Source organism: Saimiri boliviensis, chromosome 1 (genome assembly GCF_048565385.1).
Source record: "Saimiri boliviensis isolate mSaiBol1 chromosome 1, mSaiBol1.pri, whole genome shotgun sequence".
Taxonomy (NCBI): Eukaryota; Metazoa; Chordata; class Mammalia; order Primates; family Cebidae; genus Saimiri; species Saimiri boliviensis.
This window is the reverse complement of record NC_133449.1, coordinates 124,036,177-124,060,944: the sequence shown is the minus strand read 5'-3', so window position 1 is coordinate 124,060,944 and position 24,768 is coordinate 124,036,177. Positions and strand designations below refer to the sequence as shown.

The 24,768-nt window shown below is 36.1% G+C and overlaps 1 protein-coding gene across 2 annotated transcripts in view; it reads left to right on the top strand.

Annotated features, from left to right (window-relative positions):
* The window catches only part of LONP2 (lon peptidase 2, peroxisomal), a 124,689-nt gene that overhangs the window by 17,959 nt on the left and 81,962 nt on the right, over positions 1-24,768 (top strand). For both annotated transcript variants that reach the window (XM_039475869.2, XM_039475866.2), the window contains exons 5-8: positions 468-631; positions 2,526-2,620; positions 9,341-9,599; positions 17,524-17,665. In XM_039475869.2, coding sequence (XP_039331803.1) covers positions 468-631; positions 2,526-2,620; positions 9,341-9,599; positions 17,524-17,665 — 660 coding nt within the window. The remainder of the gene's footprint in view (positions 1-467; positions 632-2,525; positions 2,621-9,340; positions 9,600-17,523; positions 17,666-24,768) is intronic.

The following is a 24,768-nucleotide window of genomic DNA, read 5'->3' as shown; positions in this document are numbered from 1 at the left end:
AGAGCTTTGAAGACAAAATAGAACCAGTGCTGGAAAGGTTGAACATGCTAGTAAGAAATTTTGTGATGTAGGAGAGAGAATGGAATTTTTTTCATTCACCAGATGATAAGAAGTAATATATATCAAGAAAATAGTGGCTGCAATAGTAGCTCAAAGAAAGATAGTTCCTAGATGTTTTAATTAATTCTAGTATCCAGTTCCTTGAAATTTGTTTTCTCATGCAAGTATTATTATAAGCATATACCAAAGAATCATGTCTACCTTATGTTGGTCTACTTTTGCAATTCTGCTGCCTCTATATGTACAACTGCCTTTTGATTATTATACTGAACTTCGCTTCCTAAACATATAGACTATAGTCATAAAAATGTTTATTCAGCACCAATCATAATTTTATGTGTACCTGGGTACTTAATTTCCAATTTATTTTGACGTATTAAACCATACTCTTCTGCTTTCTACATTAGGTTATAGCAATACGCCCTATTAGGAGAATTACACATATCCCAGGTACTTTAGAAGATGAGGATGAAGATGAAGATAATGATGACATTGTCATGCTAGAGAAAAAAATACGAACATCTAGTATGCCAGAGCAGGCCCATAAAGTCTGTGTCAAAGAGATAAAGAGGTAAGTTATAAAAGGCATTTGTTCATTGTTGTTTTCATTTTGCTTATTAATGCTGAAAATTGTTGCTCATGGAAACTTGATTCTGCACTTTGGATCACAAAATGAAAGCTGAATCATTTGTTTTATATTCTCTGATCTTTCTCCTTTGTCTTATGCTTAGCATATTTGTAGACATCCCTACTCATTTGATCTTTTCATTGCCAACTCTCATCTTTCATGGCTTTTCTGATTCTCAGCTCATATCTTTGATCTGTGGAGTACTTTCCCCTTTCTTCATCCTTCAACCAGAATCTAATTTTTAAAACATTCTTAGTACTCCTGGTAAACACCACTTTCATTGCTCTTTTCTCAAATACTGAGAATACATGATACAGGTCTTCCACTTGCAGTGTGCCGTCAAGCTATATAACTCTTGCAGCTGCCTTTTTGTTGTCTGAAAGAATGGACCATGCTTCTTTTCTTACACGTAATGTTTGTTCAGTTAGCATTGTATTCTTCACATGTGACTTTTTTTCTCTAGATTATACACGCTCAAGGGCAAGGACTCTCCATTTCTCTTTGTACAAGACAAAGTACACGGAAACCTTGATAACAGAATAGGATATATAGGTTGATTACATTTTCTGGATATCCCCAGCATTAAACTGAAAGCCATTTTTCTTTTGCATACTTTTAGCTTTAGAACTTTTATTGCATTTTCTTTTATTAGTGAATTGTAGTGAGCCTGCTTGAATGCTTAGTGACTTAGTATTTGACTTTTTGAGGCTCACAGTTAAAAACATTGGTAATTGTAGTTGATGGGTATTTTATATTGCCTCTGACATTGGTTAATATGTGTAGAACATTTATTATGTGCAGAACACTTTGCTAAGCACTGCATATATTATGGAAGTAGCATTTGTTATTAAATATATGTTAGCTTGCTTTTATGAGCAGACCTAATTCATCTCTGATACAAAAAAATAGAATTATTGTATTATGCATAGTTAGGCACTTACATCTTATTGCAATAAGTAAGCCAGTAGATATGTGTCACTTGACTATGCTTGTGAGCTTAAAAGGGACACACACTAGTGAGGCCATATTTCCAGGCTAGAATTAGAAATACTGTTTTCTCCTGCAGTTTGCAGGTGTCTGTCTTATTTTGTTTTGTAAGTACATTAAGTCTTACAAAATAGGAGAATGCATTGTAGAGAAAGCGGAGCAGAAGGGAGGAATTCCTCCCTGGGGGCACTAGAGAAGGGGCATTAAAGTAGGTGGGTAAGAGAGATAGGAGTAGTGATCCTTACATTACAAAACAAAATAAACGGCAGGGCGCGGTGGCTCACGCCTGTAATCCCAGCACTTTGGGAGGCCGAGCCGGGTCATGAGGTCAAGAGATCGAGACCATCCTGGTCAACATGGTGAAACCCCGTCTCTACTAAAAATACAAAAATTGGGCCAGACGCGGTGGCTCACGCCTGTAATCCCAGCACTTTGGGAGGCCAAGGCGGGTGGATCATGAGGTCAAGAGATTGAAACCATCCCGGTCAACATGGTGAAACCCCGTCTCTACTAAAAATACAAAACATTAGCTGGGCATGGTGGTGCATGCCTGTAATCCTAGCTACTCAGGAGGCTGAGGCAGGAGAATTGCCTGAACCCAGGAGGCAGAGGTTGCAGTGAGCTGAGATCACGCCATTGCACGCCAGCCTGGGTAACAAGAGCGAAACTCCGTCTCAAAAATAAATAAATAAATAAACATTTCATTAACTGGATACTTTAAAACTTTTTCAGATTTGTTTAAGTAAACATGCATGATATCTAACCAAGAAAGAGAGATGTGTTTGATTTTTCTGTTACAGAATTTTTCTGTGTTCTTGAACATGTTTGCTGTGTATTTCTTTCTCCACAGACTCAAAAAAATGCCTCAGTCAATGCCAGAATATGCTCTGACTAGAAATTATTTGGAACTTATGGTAGAACTTCCTTGGAACAAAAGTACAACTGGTAAGCCACAAAATAACACCCTTTTTGCAGGCTGTCACTCAGAAAGCTCATGCAATTTTTCATTTCAGATTTACTCCACTGATTGCCTTACTGTTAAATTATTTTTATTTTTAATTTTTTGAAACCATTTTATTGAAGTGTGATTGACATACAAAAAGCTGTATGTGTTTAATAAATACATCCATCTCAGTGAATTTCAGAGTAAGTATGCACCCACGAAACCATCACTATCTTCATAGCCATAAACATATCCATCACCTCCAAAGTTTCCTCCTACCTCTTTTGTGATTATTTTTATTATCATTATTATTGGCTTTTTTCTTTTGGTACTGGTAAGAACACTGAATATAAGATCTAATGTTAAATTCGACTGTAACAAATTTTAAATATGCATTACAGTATTGTTAGCAATAGGTGCTTTGCTTTATAGTAGATCTCTTGAACTTATTTATCTGGCATAAATGAAACTTTGTTCCCTTTAACCATCACCTCCCATTTCCTTCTCCTCTCATCCCCTGGCAACTACTAGTCTACTCTCTATTTCTATGAGTTTGACTATTTTAGATTCCACATGTATTAAATAGGTGAAATCATATAGTACTTGTCTTTCTGTGTCTGGCTTATTTCACTTAGCATAATGTTCTGTAGGTCCATCCGTGTTGTCACAGATGGCAAGATTTCCTTCTTTTTTAAGGCTGCACAATATTCCATTATACGTCTATACCATATTTTCTTTATTCACTTATGTGTCAATAGACATTTCAGTTTTTTTCTGTATCTTGGCTGTTGTAAGTAATATTGCAGTGAATATGAAAGTGCGGATATCTCTTTGGGATCCTGATTTCAGTTCCTTTGGCTATTTACCCAGAGGTGAAATTGCTGAACCATATGGAAGTTCTATTTTAGCTTCTTTAGTAACTTTCATACTTTTTTAGTAACTTTTCATAATGGCTGTACCAATTTACGTTCTGAACAACATTGTACAAAAGTTCCCTTTTCTCCATATCCTCACCTTTACTGGTGATTTTTTTTTTTTTTTTTTTTTAAGTAATGGCCATGCTAGCAGGCATAAAGTGCTTTCTTGTTGTGGTTTTGATTTGCATTTCCCTGATGATTAGTCATGATAAGCACCTATTTGATTTTTTTGCTATTAAGTTGCATGAGTTTCTTATATATCTTGGATATTAACCCTTTATCAGATAATACAGTTTGCAGATATTTTCTCCCATTACATAGGTTGACTTCTCATTTTGCTGATTTTTTTTTCTGTTTAAAAGCTTTTTAGTTTGCTATAACCTCACTTGTTTATTTTTTGCTTTTGTTGCCTTAATTTTGGTGTCATATCCAAAAATATCATGCCCAGACCAATGAGGAGCTTTTAAAATATACTATCTTCTAGGATTTTTATGGTTTCAGGTCTTACATTTAAGTATTTAATCCATTTCAAATTAATGTTTGTGCTGTGTAATATAAGGGTTCAAGTGCGTTCTTCTGCATGTGGGTATCCAGTTTTCCCAAAAACAGTTTTTTGAAGAGACTGCCCTTTACCTATTGTATATTCTTGCTGCCCTTGTTGAAAATTGGTTGACTTTCTAGGTAACCTTATAGGGTTTATTTCTGGGCTCTTTATTCTGTTCCATTGGTCTGTGTGTCTGTTTTTGTGCCAGAATCATACTCTCTGATTACTGTAGCTTTGTAATATGACTTGAAGTCAGAGAGTCTGATGCCTCCAGCTTTGCTCTTGCTCAAGACTGATTTGATCGTTCAGGGTCTTTTGTAATTTCTTATTCACTTTAGGATTTTTAATCTATTTTTGTGAAAAATACCATTAGAATTTTAATAGGGGTTGCATTGAACTTGTAGATTGCTTTGAGTAGTACAGACATTTTAACAATATTCTTCTAGTCTTTAAAAATGTAGTATCTTTCCATTTATATGTATCTAACTTCTTTTATCAGTGTTTTATAATTTTTAGTGTATAGACCTTTCACCTCTTTGGTTAAATTTGTACCTAAGTATATCATTCTTTCTGAGACTATTGTAAATGAGATTATTTCCTTCATTTCTCTTTAGTTATTTAGTTATTTATTTTTGAGATGGAGTTTCACTCTTGTCACCTAGGCTGGAGTGCAGTGGCATGATCTCAGCACACTGCAACCTCCATCTCCCAGGTTCAAGCGATTCTCCTGCCTTAGCCTCCCAAGTAGTCTTGATTACAGGCACCCACCGTGATGCCTGGCTAAGTTTTTGTATTTTTAGTAGAGACATGGTTTCACCATGTTGGCCAGGCTGGTCTTGAACTTCTGGCTTTAAGTGATCCACCTGCCTTGGCCTCCCAAAGTGCTGGGATTACAGGCGTGAGCCACCACACCCAGCCCTTAATTTCTCTTTAGAGAAAGGTTTTTTTGTGGGATTTTTTTTGTGTGTGAGCCTTAATGAAGTGTAATTGATATATAGTAAACTTCACAAATGTAATATATACATTTTGATGAGTTTTGACTTAGGTATACATCTGTAATACCATCACCTAAGATGATAATGAGCATAACCATGACCTCCAAAAGTTAACTCATGCTCTTCGATAATCCCTTCTTTCTTCCCCACCTATTTTCTCCTTGCTTCCCAACCACCAAGCAACCACTAAAGATTAATCTGTGTTTTCTAACATTTCATATAAATGGAATCATTGAGAATGAGCTCTTTGTTCTGGCTTCTTTAATTCAGCATGATTATTTTGAGGTTCATCCATGTTGCTGCATATAACAGTAATTGGTTTCTTTTTATTGCTGGAGTAGTATTCTGTTGTATGGATATACCATCATTCGTTGATCAGTTCACCTGTTGATGGACATTTGGGTTGTTTTCCGTTTTTTGGCTATTAATAATAAAGTTGGCTGGCACAGTGGCTTACGCCTGTAATCTTAGCACTTTGGGAGGCCAAGGTAGGTAGATCATTTGAGCCCAGGAGTTTGAGACCAGCATGGGTAACACAGGGACACCCTGACTCTATTTAAAATAAATAAAATAAAATAATAAATAATATAAACTAAAATATTTAATACAATAAAATATCAAGAAATAAAGCTGTGAACTGTGGTAGTAAATTTTTTTTTTTAGTTTATTTAATGTTTGCATGTCATGACAAAATACTGCTTTCTAGTTGAAATATTTCTTGGTACTCTGAGATGCCATGTATGTCAGCATTAGATATGTATAGCAGCCGTGTATCCATGATGAAAATAATTCCATTATTTAGCATTTCAACAAAGAACTGGAGATGAGTGAATTATGGTGTAAAAGGAGTCATGTTAAGCTCCTAAACCATTACTACATAGGATTGTGTCTAGATAATTGTGAGTGTGGCTATAAAACCATGAAAATGTCATTGATACATACTTACAATTTTTTGAGATGGAGTCTTGCTCTGTCACCCAGACTGGAGTGTAGTGGTGTGATCTTGCCTCACTGCAACCTCCACCTCCTGGGTTCAAGCAGTTCTCCTGTCTCAGCCTCCCAAGTAGCTGAGATTACAGATGCTCTTGTGACCACAGCCGACTAATTTTGCTATTTTTACTAGAGACAGGGGTTGTTGGCCAGGCTGGTCGTGAACTCTTGGCCTCATATGATCTGCCTGCCTTGGCCTCCAAAAGTGCTGGGAATACAGACCTAAGCCAATGTGCCCAGCCTAAATGTCTTTTGTTTGTTTGTTTTTTGAGATGGTGTCTCGCCCTTTTACCTAGGCTGGAGTGCAGTATGTGATCTTGGCTCACTGCAACCTCTGCCTCCTGGGTTCAAGCCAGTCTGCTGCCTCAGTCACTTGAGTAACTTGGGATTACAGGTGCCTGGCACCATGCCCAGCTAATTTTTGTATTTTTAGTAGAGATGGGGTTCCACCATGTTGGCCAGGCTGGTCTTTTAACTCCTAACCTCAAGTGATCTTCCCATGTTGGCCTCCCAAAGTGCTGGGATTATAGGTGTGAACCATTGAGCCTGGCCCGCCATTCATAATTTTTGAAAGAGAAGTTTTACCGACAAAGTAGAGGTCTCAGATAGTAATCAAAAGCAGAGAGGAAAGAGTTGTGGGAAATAGTTTGCAGATTTTCTTCTCTTAAATAAGAGGAGTCAGTATATACCATTTCAGTTTTCAAATTGTAAACAGAGAAATTTATATTGAAATTTAAAAATTTTAAAATTTATATTGAAATTAAAAAATTTAAAAATTTAAAAATAACATGTCACCACATGTTATTCAAGACAGGAAGAATGCTTTCTGAGTCACTAAAAAGAATAATGAGAATCGCTTCTCGGCCTTTTGGCTAAGATCAAGTGTAAAAGAATAATTAGAAAAATATATCCTGTATAGAAAAGATAGAAAATAATTAATATAACACGGAAATTATGTTTCCTTAAAAGATTGAAAGAACTTTTAAAATTGTCTTTACTTGGCCTATTTCTTGAAAGAAAATTCTTCACAGTTTTCAGTCTTTTCTAAATTACCTTGACTTTTATTCTTACCTTACTGAATATGTTAATCATGAATGGATAAAGCATTATAACAAGTACCTTTTTACGTACAAGATGATATTTTGAGGGAAACTTTCTCTTCTTGGACATGATGATATTGATAACCTAACATTGAACCATCTTTGCATAACTAAAATAAATCCCACTGAGACTTAGTAGATTATTCTTTACAGATTTGATTTACTAGCATTTTAATATTTACAGCTATAGGAATTAGTCTGAGGTTTTCTTTTAAGTTTACTGTGGTAGGTTTTAGTGCCAGGGCTAGCATTGTGAAATAATTGAGAAACTTTCTCTCACTTATTTCTGTATTCGTTGGTTGGGTTCTGGGGCCAGGAAATGGGGAAGAAATTTTAGTTCTTCCTTTCTATGTCACTCACCTAGAACTCTGACTAAAATCAGTAGCACTACAATTAAATTATGTAGTTTACTGCTTAGCTAGGTTTTGGGGGGAACTAGCTTGGGAACCAAATTACCATCTCACGCTATTTTTCTTCCTTTATGAAAAATGCTTAGCACATTCTAAATAATTAATTAAAAGAGTGGATTTGTGTGTGTTTCTCTCTCCCATCTTCTTTTCACTGTCAGTGTGATCATGTGGCTGTGTATTATCCTCTGGCAGTCATCCAGCTAGTGAATTCATTTTAGCTTCTGTTACCTGGCATTTAATCTGAGTATTTTAAATGCTAAAGTGTATTAGTAAACCTGTTGAAAGCTTGGCTTTAGAAACAAAGCCTAACTCATACACTTCTGGTGAGGCTTTGATACAACTTTCTGTATGGCAGTTAGGCAATTCTCTACACTATCTTTTTTTTTTTTCTTTTTGATCTAGCACTTCTGTTCATAGAAGACAAGCTGAAAGAAATCATTGCAGATATATGGGAAGATTTAGTTACAGTGATGCATAGTGTGAAGCATTTTTTTTCTAAGTGTAAAGATATGTAAACAACTTGAATGCTCAGCAGTAGGGAATTTAGTGAATATAGATAATTAAGTAATGGAATATTAAGTAGCCATAGAATATTACTGAAAAATACGTGTGACAGTGAAAGTTCTCTGTAATACATTAAGTGAAAAAACATCTTACGAAACTTAAAGGCCCCATAAAATCCCATTTTGAAAAGTAGGTTTGTAAATGCACGCATACATGCTGGAATAATACATACTGAAGTAAAGGTAGTGGTGATCTCTTGAGGGCATGAGATTATGGGTAATTGTTTTCTTCTTTTTTATTAGTGTTATCAGCTTTTCTGGAATTAACATATATTGCTATTGAACTAAGGGGAAAAAAATCACCCATTTTAAAAAGGAACAAATGCCAGCACATATAGAATATGTAGAAATTATATCTCTATTCTTATAGAATATTACTTCTTAGTAATGTATAAATAGAAAATCATTCCAAATAAAATGGTATGAACATTGAGTTTTTAATTGTGTAATGCCTACTATCTCTGGAGACACTAAGTCTTAAGCAGAAAAACCAAACCAAATTTAGATCATTTAGAAGCCTCATTTAGAAGGATCCAAGCCTGTTCTTACCACATCTATTAAAAAAAAAAAAATATATATATATATATATATATATATTTTGTGGGAATATATATATATATATATATATATATATATATATATATATATATTAAATACATATATATATCTATAGATATAAAAGGGGCCGGGCGCGGTGGCTCAAGCCTGTAATCCCAGCAGTTTGGGAGGCCGAGGTGGGTGAATCACGAGGTCAAGAGATCGAGACCATCCTGGTCAACATGGTGAAACCCCGTCTCTACTAAAAATACAAGAAATTAAATGGGCATGGTGGTGTGTGCCTGTAATCCCAGCTACTCAGGAGGCTGAGACAGGAGAATTGCCTGAACCCAGGAGGCGGAGGTTGCGGTGAGCCTAGATCGCACCATTGCACTCCAGCCTGGGTAACAAGAGCGAAACTCCGTCTCAAAAAAAAAAATTAAAAAAAAATAATAAAAAATATATATATATAATATATATATTTTTAAATATATATATAAAATATATATAAAATATATATTTTTTAAAATATATATTTTTAATATATCTATATATCTATATATATCATCTATATATTTTTTTTGCTCTCTCTCGTCGTGTTTGAAAGGAGTTCTTTAACTTAAAATTTTTATGTATTCTAATTGTTTCTGTTGGGTTGTTTAACAGACCGCCTGGACATTAGGGCAGCCCGGATACTTCTGGATAATGACCATTATGCCATGGAAAAATTGAAGAAAAGAGTACTGGAATACTTGGCTGTCAGACAGCTGAAAAATAACTTAAAGGGCCCAATCTTATGCTTCGTTGGCCCTCCTGGAGTTGGTAAAACAAGCGTGGGAAGATCAGTGGCCAAGACTCTGGGTCGAGAGTTCCACAGGATTGCGCTTGGAGGAGTATGTGATCAGTCTGACATTCGAGGACACAGGTAGAATGCTTCTCTCAATTTAATCTCTGATTCCTCTTCTCTTTAATTGACAAAGCTCCCTAAAAGCTTGGGCATAGCATACATCTATTTTCCTTAAAGTGCTATTTGTGGTACTTTGACTGGAAAAAGCATTTATAAGACTTGTCAGCTAGCCTATCGCCTCTAAGCATAATGATAAATCCAAACTAGCCTTGATTTATATGACAGTGGGTACCTACTCTGTGCCTCAGCTTTCCTGGAATCTCATTTGGATATAATTTTAAGTTACGATTGGATATTATTGTCTTTATACTCTTTTCAGCCCAGGAACATTCTGTAAATAATGACCCCTAACTCTTAGAGTTAAAAAAATAATACTAACTGCAGTAGGAAGGGCTAATAGGAGAAGATGAGAAGTCTTATAACAAACTTGTTCGGATTGCAGTCTAAACTTCCTTTTATGAAGTTGGTTTCTATTATGAATATGAGTAATAAGGATAAATGTTAGCATAATTATCAAGGCTTATTCTTGCATTTTGGACTCACTTTCTATTAAAAAAATAAACTATAAGAACTGTCTCTCTAGGCTGGGCACAGTGACTCACACCTGTAATCCCAACACTTTGAGAGACTCAGGTGGGTGGATTGTTTGAGCCCAAGAGTTTGAGATGAGTCTGGGCATCATAGGGAAATGCTGTCTCTACAAAAATTAAAAAAGTAGGCAGGCACAGTGACATGCGCCTGTGGTCCCAGGTACCTAGGAGGCTGAGGTGGGAGAATCATTTGGGCCTGGGAAGGTCCAGGCTGTAGTGAGCCACGATTGTCTCACTGCGTGCCAGCCTGGAGACGGAGACATTATCTCAAAACAAACAAACAACAACAACATAACTGGCTCGGATTAATCTGACATGATTTGAATCAGATTTGCAAGTTGCATTCATTGTTCTCACTGATCTCTCTGTTGATCTGATGGAAGATGCCTTGGGAAAGCATGAATTTACATTTCATGGTTTAAGGATTTCATAGCAATTGTAAGTTCTAAGAAAACTTGCCTATAGTGTGTGTGTTAAAGAACGTATCTAAATGTAGGAACTGTGAACTTCTTATAAAAGAATATGATGCTTTTTTAATATCTTGTTTTCTGTTTGCCTTATTCAGAGGGATCCCTATCCATAGACAGGGTTGAGAAGCTGTTTCAGAAATTATTCTATGAGAAATGGTTATTTTTATTCTCTTTTATTTGCTCACTTAAAATTCTTTTTTTTTTTTTTTTTTTTTTTTTTTTGAGACGGAGTTTCGCTCTTGTTACCCAGGCTGGAGTGCAATGGCGCGATCTCGGCTCACCGCAACCTCCGCCTCCTGGGTTCAAGCAATTCTCCTGCTCCAGCCTCCTGAGTAGCTGGGATTACAGGCACGCACCACCATGCCCAGCTAATTTTTTGTATTTTTAGTAGAGACGGGGTTTCACCATGTTGACCGGGATGGTCTCGATCTCTCGACCTTGTGATCCACCCGCCTCGGCCTCCCAAAGTGCTGGGATTACAGGCTTGAGCCACCGCGCCCGGCCTCACTTAAAATTCTTATGCATTAAAAAGATTCATTACTGGCTCACTTAAAATTCTTATGCATTAAAAAAGAATCATTACTGGCCTTGCATGGTGGCTCACGCCTGTGATTCCAGCACTTTTGGAGGCCGAGGCAGGCAGATTGCTTGAGCTCAGGAGTTTAAGACCAGCCTGGGCAACATGGTGAGACCTCATCTCTAAGAAAAATAATAATAAATTTTAAAAAAGAATCATCACAGGATTTTAGTAAACAATGAGGGATGCAGGTCAGAGTAGAGAATTGATTTGGGTGATTTCTTCGGGCAATTTCTAAAGATATTTTTGTTGCTTAGACTTCTTATTCTTGCATGTACCACTAGAGGCTGTAGTTTGCTTTCATAAAGGAATTGGCATCACTCTTGAACTAAACTTAAAGAAGCTGTGTCTAGGGCCTAAATCTTACAATTTTAGCTACAGAGTAAGTATTCTGTGGGATTTACAGAGTGAGTTTGTGGAATTAATGCTATAGACATCATCACCGCGTAACATATAGGTAATTTATTCTTATTTGTTCTTACTTCTTTTCACATTGGTATTGATTATTTGATAAGGCTTAGAAAGCACTTATTCAATGCCTGGCACACAGTGAGCATTCACAAAAAATTAGCTTTAACCATTATTTTAATTCTATTAATAATTTCTCAGGAGGACAAGTTTAGATTTACAAGCTTCAGTATGACTTTTTATAACTTTCAGTCTGATTTTTCAAATTGCCTTCTAAAATGCTTATCCTATTCTCAGCATTATTACTTAATGTATATGGCAAATTTGGGGAAAATGCATTTTTCTGTTGCCTATTAATGGACAATGTATAGTGTCATGATTCTCACTACTTATGAACAATGTTGGATTAAAATAAATCTCTGGTTTAAATTCTTACTGACATATGAAATTTGTTCTTTTTTTCAAGTGAATATGCTTTTGTGTGTGTGACTATATTAAGAAAATTGAGTCTAAAGAAAATAAGAATTGAATTTATGAGTCTTTTGTAAAAGGAGGTCATGTTACAATAACCATTAAATATTTGTAAATATAACCTTTTTAGAAATGTATATATGGAGGCTGTGATTGCTGCCAAGTAAAAAGTATAAGAGGTCGGGCGCGGTGGCTCAAGCCTGTAATCCCAGCACTTTGGGAGGCCGAGGCGGGTGGATCACGAGGTCAAGAGATCAAGACCATCCTGGTCAACATGGTGAAACTCCATCTCTACTAAAAATACAAAAAAAAAAAAAATTAGCTGGGCATGGTGGCTCATGCCTGTAATCCCAGCTACTCAGGAGGCTGAGGCAGGAGAATTGCCTGAGCCCAGGAAGCGGAGGTTGCGGTGAGCCGAGATTGCGCCATTGCACTCCAGCCTGGGTAACAAGAGCGAAACTCCGTCTCAAAAAAAAAAAAAAAGTATAAGGATTTGTTTTGTGACTCATTCTATTCAGCCTAATTTTAGATATACCTTGCTGGTAAGTGTTACCTAGCCATCAGTGTACAGATGTTTGATTAACTACTACAGCAGCCAGCCCTTGTGCTGTTGGGGACATATTACCCATCTACCCCATAAATTATTAAAGCCTGGTGAAAATTTTTATTTCAAACCCTGTTTGGAAGCATGTGGAGAGTAGTGGGGTTCAGTTGTTGAGGGAAGGGTGAGGACAGAGCATGCGCTTAGGTCAGGGTTATAAATTGAAGGTGAACAGGAGGAGGAGAGAAAGAACAGCCAACAATTCCAGCACAACCATGGGTGTGCCTGTGGGAACATGTGGTTCCATGTGACACTTGAGGCATTTGGGAGACACCCAGGTCTTGGCATTTGAGTACCAGTCATGTGCTCACAGTTAAGAGTTCATGAAAAGTTTTGTTCTTCCTCAGCCTCTGAGTAGGCATCAGTGATCCACAGTCTAGGACGGGCCAAGGAAAGAGAGAGCTGCTTTGTTATCGCCCTTGCTGTTCCTCTCGATTTTGCCACTCACTCTCACTATGGAACTCTGGCCTTTTGCTTAAAGTACCTGTGTATGAGAAGGAGGCTGCTAATAAGTTGGGGATTGATTTTAAAAACAAGCAAAGATAATATTTTTTAGGGTTAAATGATAATGGGGTTGGAGATGGGGAAGAAAAAGAAAGGCTTGCCTTACATTTCATCTTAAACTTAGAAAATAATAGTGATCTGACTAAACATTAGTTCATTTTTGTCTTTATTATTTTGAGTAGCTTAACGGAAGAATAATGTTTATGTTCCCTATTAACGCATTCAGTTTTTCAGTCTTCTTAACATTTTTCATTCGTGTTTATCTCCATTGTGATTTTTCTGTCCACTTTATAAGCCACAAAATACCCCTTCCCTTCTAGAAAAATTTAAGTTTCTACAACTTAAATTTTTATATTTAAATAATTTGTATCAATTCATGCAAATTTTATATAAAGTAACTTCTTTTAGGATGAAGTTTTATGAAATCATGTTTGCATAGTTGTTTTTCATTTGTTCTTTGGTAAAAAGAATATATTATTGTTATGATCTATTATTGATCATAATATTTCTAGGAGTTAATTGATATTAAACAGCTGGTAAAGTATTTCTAGGAGTTAAATATCCTAGAAATACTTTACCAGCTGTTTATTTAGATAATAAAATTATATTATTGTGAGAAATACTTAGCTCAACTTGCAAACAAGATGAGAAGGAAAATGAACTTGTGATTGCCACATTGATACATTTTCATATGCAACCTGAAATGGTAAAGTTATAAACTATTTTATTATTAGTTTCTACAAGGGAAAAATAACTGAAGCAGCTAGCTTCTAACATATTTTTTAGCGTAATATACCAGATGTAATATGGTTTGCCCACTATTCTTCTTTCAGCTTGGATTTGCATGTAGCTCTTCTTTGCTTCTCTAAACCTTAGGTTTATCTTAAGTCCTCAACCCAGGGCTTCCTCCATTAATGTAAGTGCAGTCAGTCATGATTTTACTCTTCTCTAAACTCACCACCTATTGTGCTCCTTTATAGAATATGGGCCTCTGGCATTTCTACCATACAACTGTGGAGATGAAACATAAATAAGTTTATAAAAAGTACAAGCTTTCTCAGGCAGGGGATTTATTGTATATCTTCTTTATATACCCTGTGGTGCTTATTTAACATGGTGCTAAACATGGTGAGTGCTCGATAGGTGTCTTATGAATTCATATAATATTATAATATTTTGGAAGTTATGCAGCCCTTTAGATGAGTACACTCATCCAAATTAGTCTATAAAAAGATTTAGGAATGACTACTAGAAGAAGAATTGCATTTATACATTAAAATGCTATTATACATTAAAATCCTAGTTTCTTAAAGACACTTTTTCTTTTTGAGATCATTAAGATATTTTTTAAACTGATTACATTTTCCTGTTTGAGATGCACATGCACACACACACACACATACACACACACACACCTGCTTGGTAGGAAAGTGAAAAATAAAAAGAAAGGAAAAAAAAATTCTCATCTTTTTCTACCATACAAAGGTAATCACTGTCAGTATTTCATTTTGTTCTGCCAGACTTATTGGATTTTAAGTAACAGAATTGTAATCCTGTCATTTTCACCTAACATTATAACACTTAAACTTGTTTTTCTTTTTTTCTTTTCTTTGAGACGGAGTTTCACTCTTGTTACCCAGGCTGGAGTGCAATGGCGTGATCTCAGCTCAGTGCAGCCTCCGCCTCCTGAGTTTAGGCAATTCTCCTGCCTCAGCCTCCTGAGTAGCTGGGATTACAGGCATGCGCTACCATGCTCAGCTGATTTTTTTTGTATTTTTAGTAGAGACAGGGTTTCACCATGTTGACCAGGATGGTCTCGATCTCTTGACCTCGTGATCCACCCGCCTCGGCCTCCCAAAGTGCTGGGATTACAGGCGTGAGCCACCGCGCCCAGCCCAACACTTAAACTCTTTTATATTCCAGATTCTTTATACATTTTATTTTAATGGTTTGCATTTTGGCCTTGGAAGCCCTTTAATTGACTAGGTAGGAAAAGTGGATGGTGAAATGACTATGTTTTTCTCTGTTGTCTGCTATAAAAGTCATTTGCAAAAGTTGCTTCCATGAGGCAGAAATGGAAGTGGGACTGAAATTCAGGTGTACGGATTCCTGCTTTTGTACGTTTTCCAGGAAGCCAGAAGTAGACTTTAAGTAGCTGTTGCTAATAACCATGAGCATCACTGGAAAGCTCACTGTGTGCCAGGCACTGTGCTGTGTGCTTTGCCTGTGTTCTGCCATGGTCCTTATATTAACATAACCCACCTGGTTGACACTTATCCGTATCTTATAGTTGAGAAAACTGAGGCTTAGGTGAAGTAATTTGCCCAAATTAGTATTCAGAGGCTAGTACCGTATAACCTTAAGAGTGGTGATGAAAAGCTGCTTTGAGTGCTGTTATGATGGTGGGGAACAATCTTACAGCTCTATATCTAGCCTCTACTCTGTGGTAAAATCCCATCTGTGTCATAAAAGTGCTCACTGGCTCTTTAGAAGAGGTTATCATACCTGTCAATAAAAACTAGGTCATAAGTAGGCATCAGATGAATTATGGGGCCAGTAAATGCTGTAGGCATTGCATTATTAGAGCAATCACTTTTTGAGAGGTAGTCAGAAAAAAGTATATTAGAATTGTTGGGATTTACATAGGCAGGAAAAGAAGTATTATGGGCAGGAAGGCACCATATTAACAAAGGTAAAAATGTTTAAATGGCGTAATAGGATCTTGATTGTGGATGAAGCAGGAAAGTAATGGCAGCAAGTTGGGAAGACGAATGGGGGCTGGATTGTGAAAAGCCGCAAACTACAGACAGGAATTTGAACCTTATTCTGTAGGCTCTGGGAAGCAATGGAAAGTGTAAGAGGAATTGATTGTATACAGTGTGACTAGAATCTGGGATTCCCATTTTTTTTAGAAAAGGTACCTGCCTAGAATATTATTTTCTCTGTGACTTTAGATGTAGAATTGCCAGTACTAGTTTTTGAGATTTACTCATCAAAAAAGGAAAGGCAAATAAATAACTGCCGCAAAAAATGACTCATAGAGGCTTTGAGATTCTTTTAAAAATTCCCTTCCCTACCACTCTTAAAAATCAGAGTAATGGCAAATCTGTAAGTTCTCTAGAAAAATAATTTGATAGGCTTTATTAATTCTGAGTCTTGTCTTTCCTGTACCTGATTCTGAAATCTTGAATGTGCTAATTACTTATATTAACAGGATACTGTTTATTGTATTTGGTTCCCATGCCTTGGTCACTTTTCCCTGATGAAAGGCATTCCCATGATGTTTTTAAGGCTTGCTTGTCTTTTCAAAGATCACTCTTATTTATTCTGTCCTACTTTATACCAGTCATGTGGCAGAATTGAGGCCTGCTCTGTGAATCGGCTTTGTGCAGATCATGAGATAACTGCGGCTGTTCCACTTATCATTGATTATTTTCTCCTAGGCAGTCAGGCTTTTATGCCTTTTTAGAAACAGCATTTGCTTTGTGCAACATAGACAGCAAGGTTGTAATTAAAATTAGTAAATTGCTGCTTTGAGTTTTGCTGTCTCTGTAAAAAAGGCACCTGTTTTGGTTTGATACACATGTATGTTTTTATTTCATGCCACGCTCTCTGTCTGTCATTATTATGTGGGTGATTCTTGTCCAAATATGATAAAGCAGCTGCTCACATTTTAGCACTCAACAAAATATATAGCTGGATGAACATAGTTATTGTCAATCAGTGCATATTGCAATGAATACAGTTTTGTTTAAAAGGCCAGAATAATGGAATTCTGATATAAATACTGTTGACCCCAGATCCTCTTGCTGTAATTAACAGATTATTACCTCTGAAAATAAAAGAGACGAAAGTTTTTTTTTTAATTTGTTTGTTTGTTTTTGGTCTACATTCTGAGTGACTCTTTGAACTGATTTAAATCTCCTTCATGAAGATGATGATGTTTTAGCTGGCCATGGGGCAGCCATTTCAGTGTGTATAAAGGTGGTTGTATTGGATAGGGAGATGTTCTGAAAAGTCATGGAAACCATGGAATTCATAGGGTACTTCAGACATTTTGGAATTCTGAAGAGTAAGAACCAGAACTGGTAACTCAAGTGTTGTGTTTCATGGGCAACTTGCAGCCAGAATTAGTAGAAGATTAGAATTGAATGTAATAACTTTCGATTTATCATAGTGCCTTTTCAATACATAGTACCTCTTTGCTATATTGTTGTGATGGCTGAATAATCTTTTCACATTCCTACGTTTTTATTTCTAAATGGTGTCGTTCCTGCCTCCTGACGTCTCACGCTGTGAATGTGCCGCTTGCTTACTGTAGGCGCACCTATGTTGGCAGCATGCCTGGGCGCATCATCAACGGCTTGAAGACTGTGGGAGTGAACAACCCAGTGTTCCTATTAGATGAGGTTGACAAACTGGGAAAAAGTCTACAAGGTGATCCTGCAGCAGCTCTGCTTGAGGTAAGATTCGGAAAATTCCCAGTCTTTACACCGGAAGACTATGGAGGAGAATTTATCATTATATTCAAGTGATGTGATATACACAGTGGTGTAGCTTTAGTTATGGGAAAAACAGTTGGATACTGGCTGAGGGCTGAGCAATTTGGCATTTAAATTAAAATGTTTTTAAGATTTCTTTCACTAAGTCCCCTTGTTTCTTTTTTTCTTTTCCTTTTCTATTTTAATCAAATAGTTTAACACAATTTTGTGCACACTTATTATCTGGAGACCTACTTAGTTATGACAAAAAACAGCAAGGAAATCTCCTTCTCCCTGGGGTCCCCCATGCGCTCTTCTGCACTTGATCTCTTTAGCTTTTAGTTGATTAACCGCATTTTCAAAATAGCATGGCTTTTTGCACTTCTTGATATTTTTTTAAATTTTTTTGTCATTTTCTATAGACCGCCCCGAACAGGAGATGAAGATTTTTACCATTTTTCTTCCCTTTTTCTCCACTGTATCATTTTTACACCCCAGATCTCTCAAAATGAGCTTCATCTTATTTCTGTTCCATCCGTATTAATATTTACATTATTTTTATTATGTAAATGCTTTTCACATTAGGAGCCACATGGTAAACTATGATCACTTTTCCTCTTCCCGTTTTTGTTTTTCTACGCATGTTTTAAAAATCTTTTGAGAGTTCATTGTCTTGTTTCTTTTCTTTACGTTTTCACCAGTCGTCTGATTCTGTCAAGACATTTAGACGCTTTAGGTGTTCTATCCATTTTGTCTTCTTAAGCTTCCAGTCTGAACTAGTTGTTTTTGATACTCAGTTTTATGGCTGCCTTCCTAGGTTCTCCTCTGCCTCTCACTGTGTTGGATTTCCTGTCTCCTGTATTCCTTTTCTTGCTCTTTCTTGGTCCATTCCCTCATTTTTGTGGTGTTAATTCCCTGATAGTTTCCTGAGAAAGCTTGCATGAGTGGCAAATGTTTTAAACTTTGCACGTCTGAAAATGTCTTTATGTTTCCCTCATACTTGATTAGTAATTTGACTGAGTATAGAATTCTGGTTGGAAAAAATTTTTCTACAGAATTGTACTTTGCCTCCATTTTACTTCACGTTCTCATTTCCAGTGTTGCTGTTGGTAAGACTGATTCCATTCAGTTCCTATCCTTTGAGACCTGTTTTATCCTGAAAACTTTCAGATTCTTCCCTTTATCATAGGATTCTGAAATTTCTTAGTAATCTGCCTTGGCATGGGTTTCTTTTAATGCATTTTTGCTCATTCTTTTAAGATTCTTCCTATTCTTTTGTTCAAAAATTTTTTCTTAAATTTTTTTATTGATGATTTTTCCCATTATTTTTTGGAACACCCATGACTTGGATGTTAGGTTTCTGACTTTCTTATTTTTTCTCTCCTGTTAGTTGCCACTTTTACGTTTTGCTCTACTTTATGTGCAGATTTTCTCAGATTTATCTTTTAAAAACCCTCCGAGTTTATTATTTCAAAAATTTTTTTCTCTGCATGTTTCAATATCCGGCTCTTATTACATAGTTGTAATATGTCTTATCTCTGTAAGAAAGATACTTACAGATTTTTTAAAAATTTTACTTTTCTCTCTGACCACTTGGTATATTCAAAAGAAAAAGAAAAAAAAATTACTTCCATATAAGCAGCTTTTATCTATTTGTTTGTCTCTGCCTTTTGTATTAGAGTCTTTCATTAAATATTTTTGTTTGTGTGTTCATATTTAATTGTAAGGAACAAAAAGGCTAATTGGAAGCTATGAGCATAGGAGTGGGGCTTACCAACAGGGAATTCCACAATAGAGTTGCCTGGCTGGGCTGTTTGGTTGAGGAATCTTCTACTCAATAACTTTAGGTCTTCCTTCTTAGGATGTTCAGATTCCTCAGAGAATCACGAGAATCACGTCTCTTGCCTTGAGAATGAATGCCTGGCTGCTGACACTCTGGGAACCAAGTAGGGGAAGAAGGGTTGGGGTAGCGGAGTATCACTGCATTCAGCATCTGTGTATATGCATTCACCTGAGCTCTTGTTTTCAGCGTAGTGTATGTTCTTCTCAGCTGTGCCCAAGGTCCCCTGTGCAGAGAACCACTGTTTTATGTTCTTGAGAAAATAAACTTCCAGTGTTTTGCTGGGATAGGGGAGGGAATCTGGACTCTGACTGCTTCGTGAATTTATTCAGCCAGTCCTCCTTTTTTTTTTTTTTTAAGCACATCTGTTCCTCCTCCCTTTTACCCTTACTTAAGATATTATTAATGCAAATTGATTTGTAAAATTGAGGAAGACTTACTTTGTGAAAGATTTTTTTTATCTTGTTTATTTCTGTGCTTTGAGTTCCCTCATGCTTCCTGTTTTTTCTGTTTTTGTGATCTTAGGACAGGATGGCCTGGGACATGTGTCTTATGAAGCAGGAGACCATACATTCTGGTTTGCCTGGCACATTCCCAGTTTATGGCTAATATTAATCATGTTCTTTTTTAGTCTCAGAAGTGGGTTTTGTTTGAACGTTTAAAAAGTACGTTTACCTTACTTAAGAGCCCTGGTGTTTGGAGGTAAGGGTTTGATTTGGTTCAGTTTTGCTATTCTTTTTTTGTAAGATTATTCATTACCTTCTGGCTCCATAACTGGTTTACTCTGGTTCATTACACTATGAACAGTAAAATAGTGAACATTATTTTAAGATTTTAGTAGTTTCTTATATAATATCTTTAGACTTTCAGTTTAATTTACATTGGGATATTTTTCAGATTATCTGGCAGATTCTCCCATTAGACACTTATAGTTATCCTGTTAAAAAGAATTTTAGAGCACTCCCCTGACACTTAAACTTTTTCAACAACTGTTTTGAAGCAAGTTCACAGAAGACAGCTTTATAAGTAGTAGGAGATGCTAAGTCACCTTGTTTATTTGTTCAGTTGATACACAATGTATTTTAGGTCTTCACCTATGTATACTTTGTAATGATTCAATAATATTTGTTAAATTGATCTTTGATAACAAGCAGCTAGCATAATGATATTTTCTTGTCTGATGTAGACCTTGGTACTCACTTTTTTGGCAATCAATTTATTAGCATTCAAAAATAAAAGTATGAAAACCTCAAATGATATCTTAAAGTAAATGCCCCCCTGGACCCACGTACTAATCACTGTAGTTTGGTTATGAATAGCATCGGTTTCTTACAGACTATAAATAATATAAAATAAAGCAAGACATATATATGGAGGAACTGAGTATCTTGGTACCTGACAGCCTCTTCCTTTCTACTTGTCCAAGTCCTGGATAAAAACCTCAGAACTCACAGGTTGTTGAAACAGATAACAATGCATGCTAAAGCACACTATAAACTGTAAAGTACCCTACAGATGTTAATTTAGTATCCACTGATATTTCTTCTGTGTCCGTTTTGAAAGCCACTTGCTGTTTTCATCACCACTAGATTCACTTAAAGTAAAAAAAAAAAACAAAAACAAAAACAAATTTAATTACACAACACTTAACATATAAAGTAGAACATTACTGAGAATTTGGAGACCCAAGTATAGTTTTATTAGCTTTCCACATAGAAAGCCTACTTTTAAAAAATGATATCTTTAAAAAAAATGATATCTAGATATTATTTGTAAAATGTATAAGATTATTTTATGTTTAAGCTAATTTATATTAAGGTAATGCAGGCTTACCTTACATTACCTTATGTGAAGTATGTAATAGCAGATATAAATATAAACTAGCGTAGTCACTCTGAATAAAAAATAAACAACTTCTGCGTATATTCTTCTTGATTTTATATTTATTTACGAATATACCTATTTCCTTGATCTACCATGCAATTGTTGCTTATGTAAAACAGAATATGTTTCGAGTTACTACCTAATATTGTCTAAAAAAGGAATATTCAAAATTTAGTCTCTTTTGAAAATTTGTTGAACAAATATAAAAATAGGTTCAATTACTTGATAAACAAATGGTGGCAGACAGTAGAATATGGGCAAGTCTGTAATTGAGTAGCATTAAAATATTAGAAGGAAAGTGAGGGCTTGTATAATTAATAGACTCGAAAGAAAATTACAGAATTATTTTCTTACCAGATATATGTTATATTTATAATTGACACATGTCCAGGCTTTATTGTTAAATATGAGTGCATTTTTCAAATACATTTTTGTGTGAATGGGCAAATAAAATGCATGGATACTACATTAGTTTTCTATATAGATAATAATATTTACAGTTCTAAAAACATATATTCCCCAAAATAGAGAAGTCACTAGTCTAGACATAGCAAACTTTCTTTAAAACTGAAGTTTTTACTTAGAATTAGATCTGTTATTCATTAGATCAATAGTATATTTACTACCTAGATACAATAGGCATAGGATCTTCTGATTGGAGCTGTACGTTTATTGTCAAAGAATGTCAGAAGAGAGGGACTTAGACATCATCTAATCCAGTTTCCTCCTCCTAAGGATAAAAAAGTTGAGGCCCAAGGTATTATCTTAATTTTTTATTTCACTACATACTATATTAATGATATAATTTCCAAAAAATCGAGTGGAGTGAAAAATGCTTTAAATAAAGCATATCTTCTTTTATTGTGTTGTGCTTCATTGTACTTCACAGATACTGTGTTTTTTAATGATTTAAATGTTTATGCCAGGCCAGGCACAATGGCTCGTCCAAGCACTTTGGGACGCCAAGGCGGGTGGATTAGCTGAGCTCAAGAGTTCAAGACCAGCCTGGCTAACATGGCAAAACCCCATCTCTACTAAAAATACCAAAAAATTATCTGGGCATGGTGGTGCATGCCTCTAAGCTTAGCCACTCGGGAGGCTGAGGCACGAAAGTATCTTGCACCTGGGTGACAAAGGTTGCAGTGAGCTGAGATCACACCATTGCACTCCAGCCTGGGTGACAGAGTAAGACTCTGTCTCAAAAAAAAAAAAAAAAAAAAAAAGTGTTTATGGCAACCCTGTGTCGAATCTATTCGCACCATTTTTCCAACAGCTTATTTCATGTCTGTATGTCACATTTTGGTAGTTATTGCAATATTTTTAACTTTTTCATTATCATTATATCTATTATGATGATCTGTTATCAGTGATCTTTGATGTCGCTATTATAATTGTTTTGAGGCACCACAAACTGCACCCATGTAAGACAGCATACTTAATAAATGTTGAGTATGTACTAACAGCTCAGCTGCCCAGTCATTCTCCCTTCTGTCTCCCTCTCTGGCTCCTATTCCCTGAGACACAACAGTATTGAAATTAAGCCAAGTAAATAGCCCTGCAGTGGCTTCTAAATGTTGAGGGGAAAGGAAGAGTCACACATCTCTCATTGTAAATCAGAAGCTAAAAATAATTAACCTTAGTGAGGAAGGCATGTTAAAAGCCTACATAGGCTGAAAGCTACGCCTCTTGTGCCAGATAGCCAAGTTGTGAATTCTGAGGGAAAATTCTCAAAGGAAATTAGAAATGCTATTCCAGTGAACATACCAATGATAAGCAAGTGAAACAGCCTTATTGCTGATATGAAGAAAATTTTAGTGGTCTGGATAAAAGATCAAGTGAACCACCACATTCCCTTAAGCCAAAGCCTAGTCTAGAGCAAGGCCTTGACTCTCTTCACTTCTATGAAAGCTGAGAGAGGTGAGAAAGCTGCAGAACAAAAATTCGAAGCTCACAGAAGTTGGTTCATGAGGTTTAAGGAAAGAAGCCATTTCCACAACATAAAAGTGTAAAGTGAAGCAGCAAGTACCAGTGTATTATAGAAACTGCAGCATGTTATCCGGAAGAACCTAGCTAACATGACTGATAAAGGTGGCTACACTAAGCAACAGATTTTCTAGGTAGATGAAATAGTCTTATGTTTTGTTGGAAGAAATGTCATCTAGGACTTTCATAGCTAGAGAAGTCAATACCTGGCTTCAAAGCTTCAAACAGCAGGCTAACTCTTGTTAGGAGATAATACAGCCAGTGATTTTAAGATGAAGCCAGTGCTCACTGACCATTCTGAAAACCCTAAGGCCTTAAGAATGATGCAGAATCTACTCTGCGTTTGTTCTGTAAATGGAACAACAAAGCCTCGGTGACAGCACATCTGATTATAGCATAGTTTTACTGAATACTTTAAGCCCCCTGTTGAAACCTACTTCTCAGAAGAAAAGATTATTTTGAAAATATTACTGCTCATTGTCAGTGCTTCTGGCCACCCAGGAATTGTGATGGAGATTTACAAGGAGATTAATACTGTTTTCATGCCTTCTAAAACAACATCCATTCTGCAGCCCATGGATCAAGGAGTCATTTCAACTTTTAAGTCTTATTATTTAAGAAACACATTTTTTTAAGGCTATTGCTACCATAGATTGTGATTCCTCTCATGCATCAGGGCAAAGTAATTTAAAACCTCTAGAAAAGATTCACCATTCTTGATGCTATTAAGAACATTCATGATTCATGGGAGAAGATCAAAATATCAACATTAACAGGGGTTCAGGAGGTGTTGATTCTAGACCTCATGGATGACTTAGAGGGGTTCAGGACTTCCGTGGAAGAAGTTACTGCAGATGTGTGGTAGAAGTAGCAATAGAACTAGAATTAGAGCTCGAAGATGTGACTGAAGTACTGCAATCTCATGACAAAATTTGAACAGATGAGGAGCTGCTGCTTATGGATGAATAAAGAAAGTGAGTTTCTTGAAATGGAACCCCCTCCCGGTGAAGATGCTATGAACTTGTTGAAATGAAAACCTTGTTGCTGTGAACCTTGTTGAAATTCTGAATTATTTAGAATATTACATGAACATAGTTGATAAAAGGCAGCAGCAGGGTTCGAGAGGATTGACTTCAATTTTGAAAGAAATTCTCCAGTGGGTAAAATGCTGTCAGACATCAGTGTAGGCTATAGGGAATTCTTTCATGAAAGGAAGGGTCAATAGATGAAGCAAATTTTACTGTTGTCTTATTTTAAGAAATTGCCACAGCCACCCTAACTTTCAGCATCCATCACTCTGATTAGTCATCGGCCATCAATACTGGGGCAAGATACTCCAGCAAAATGATAACAACTCACTGAAGACTCAGGTAATTAA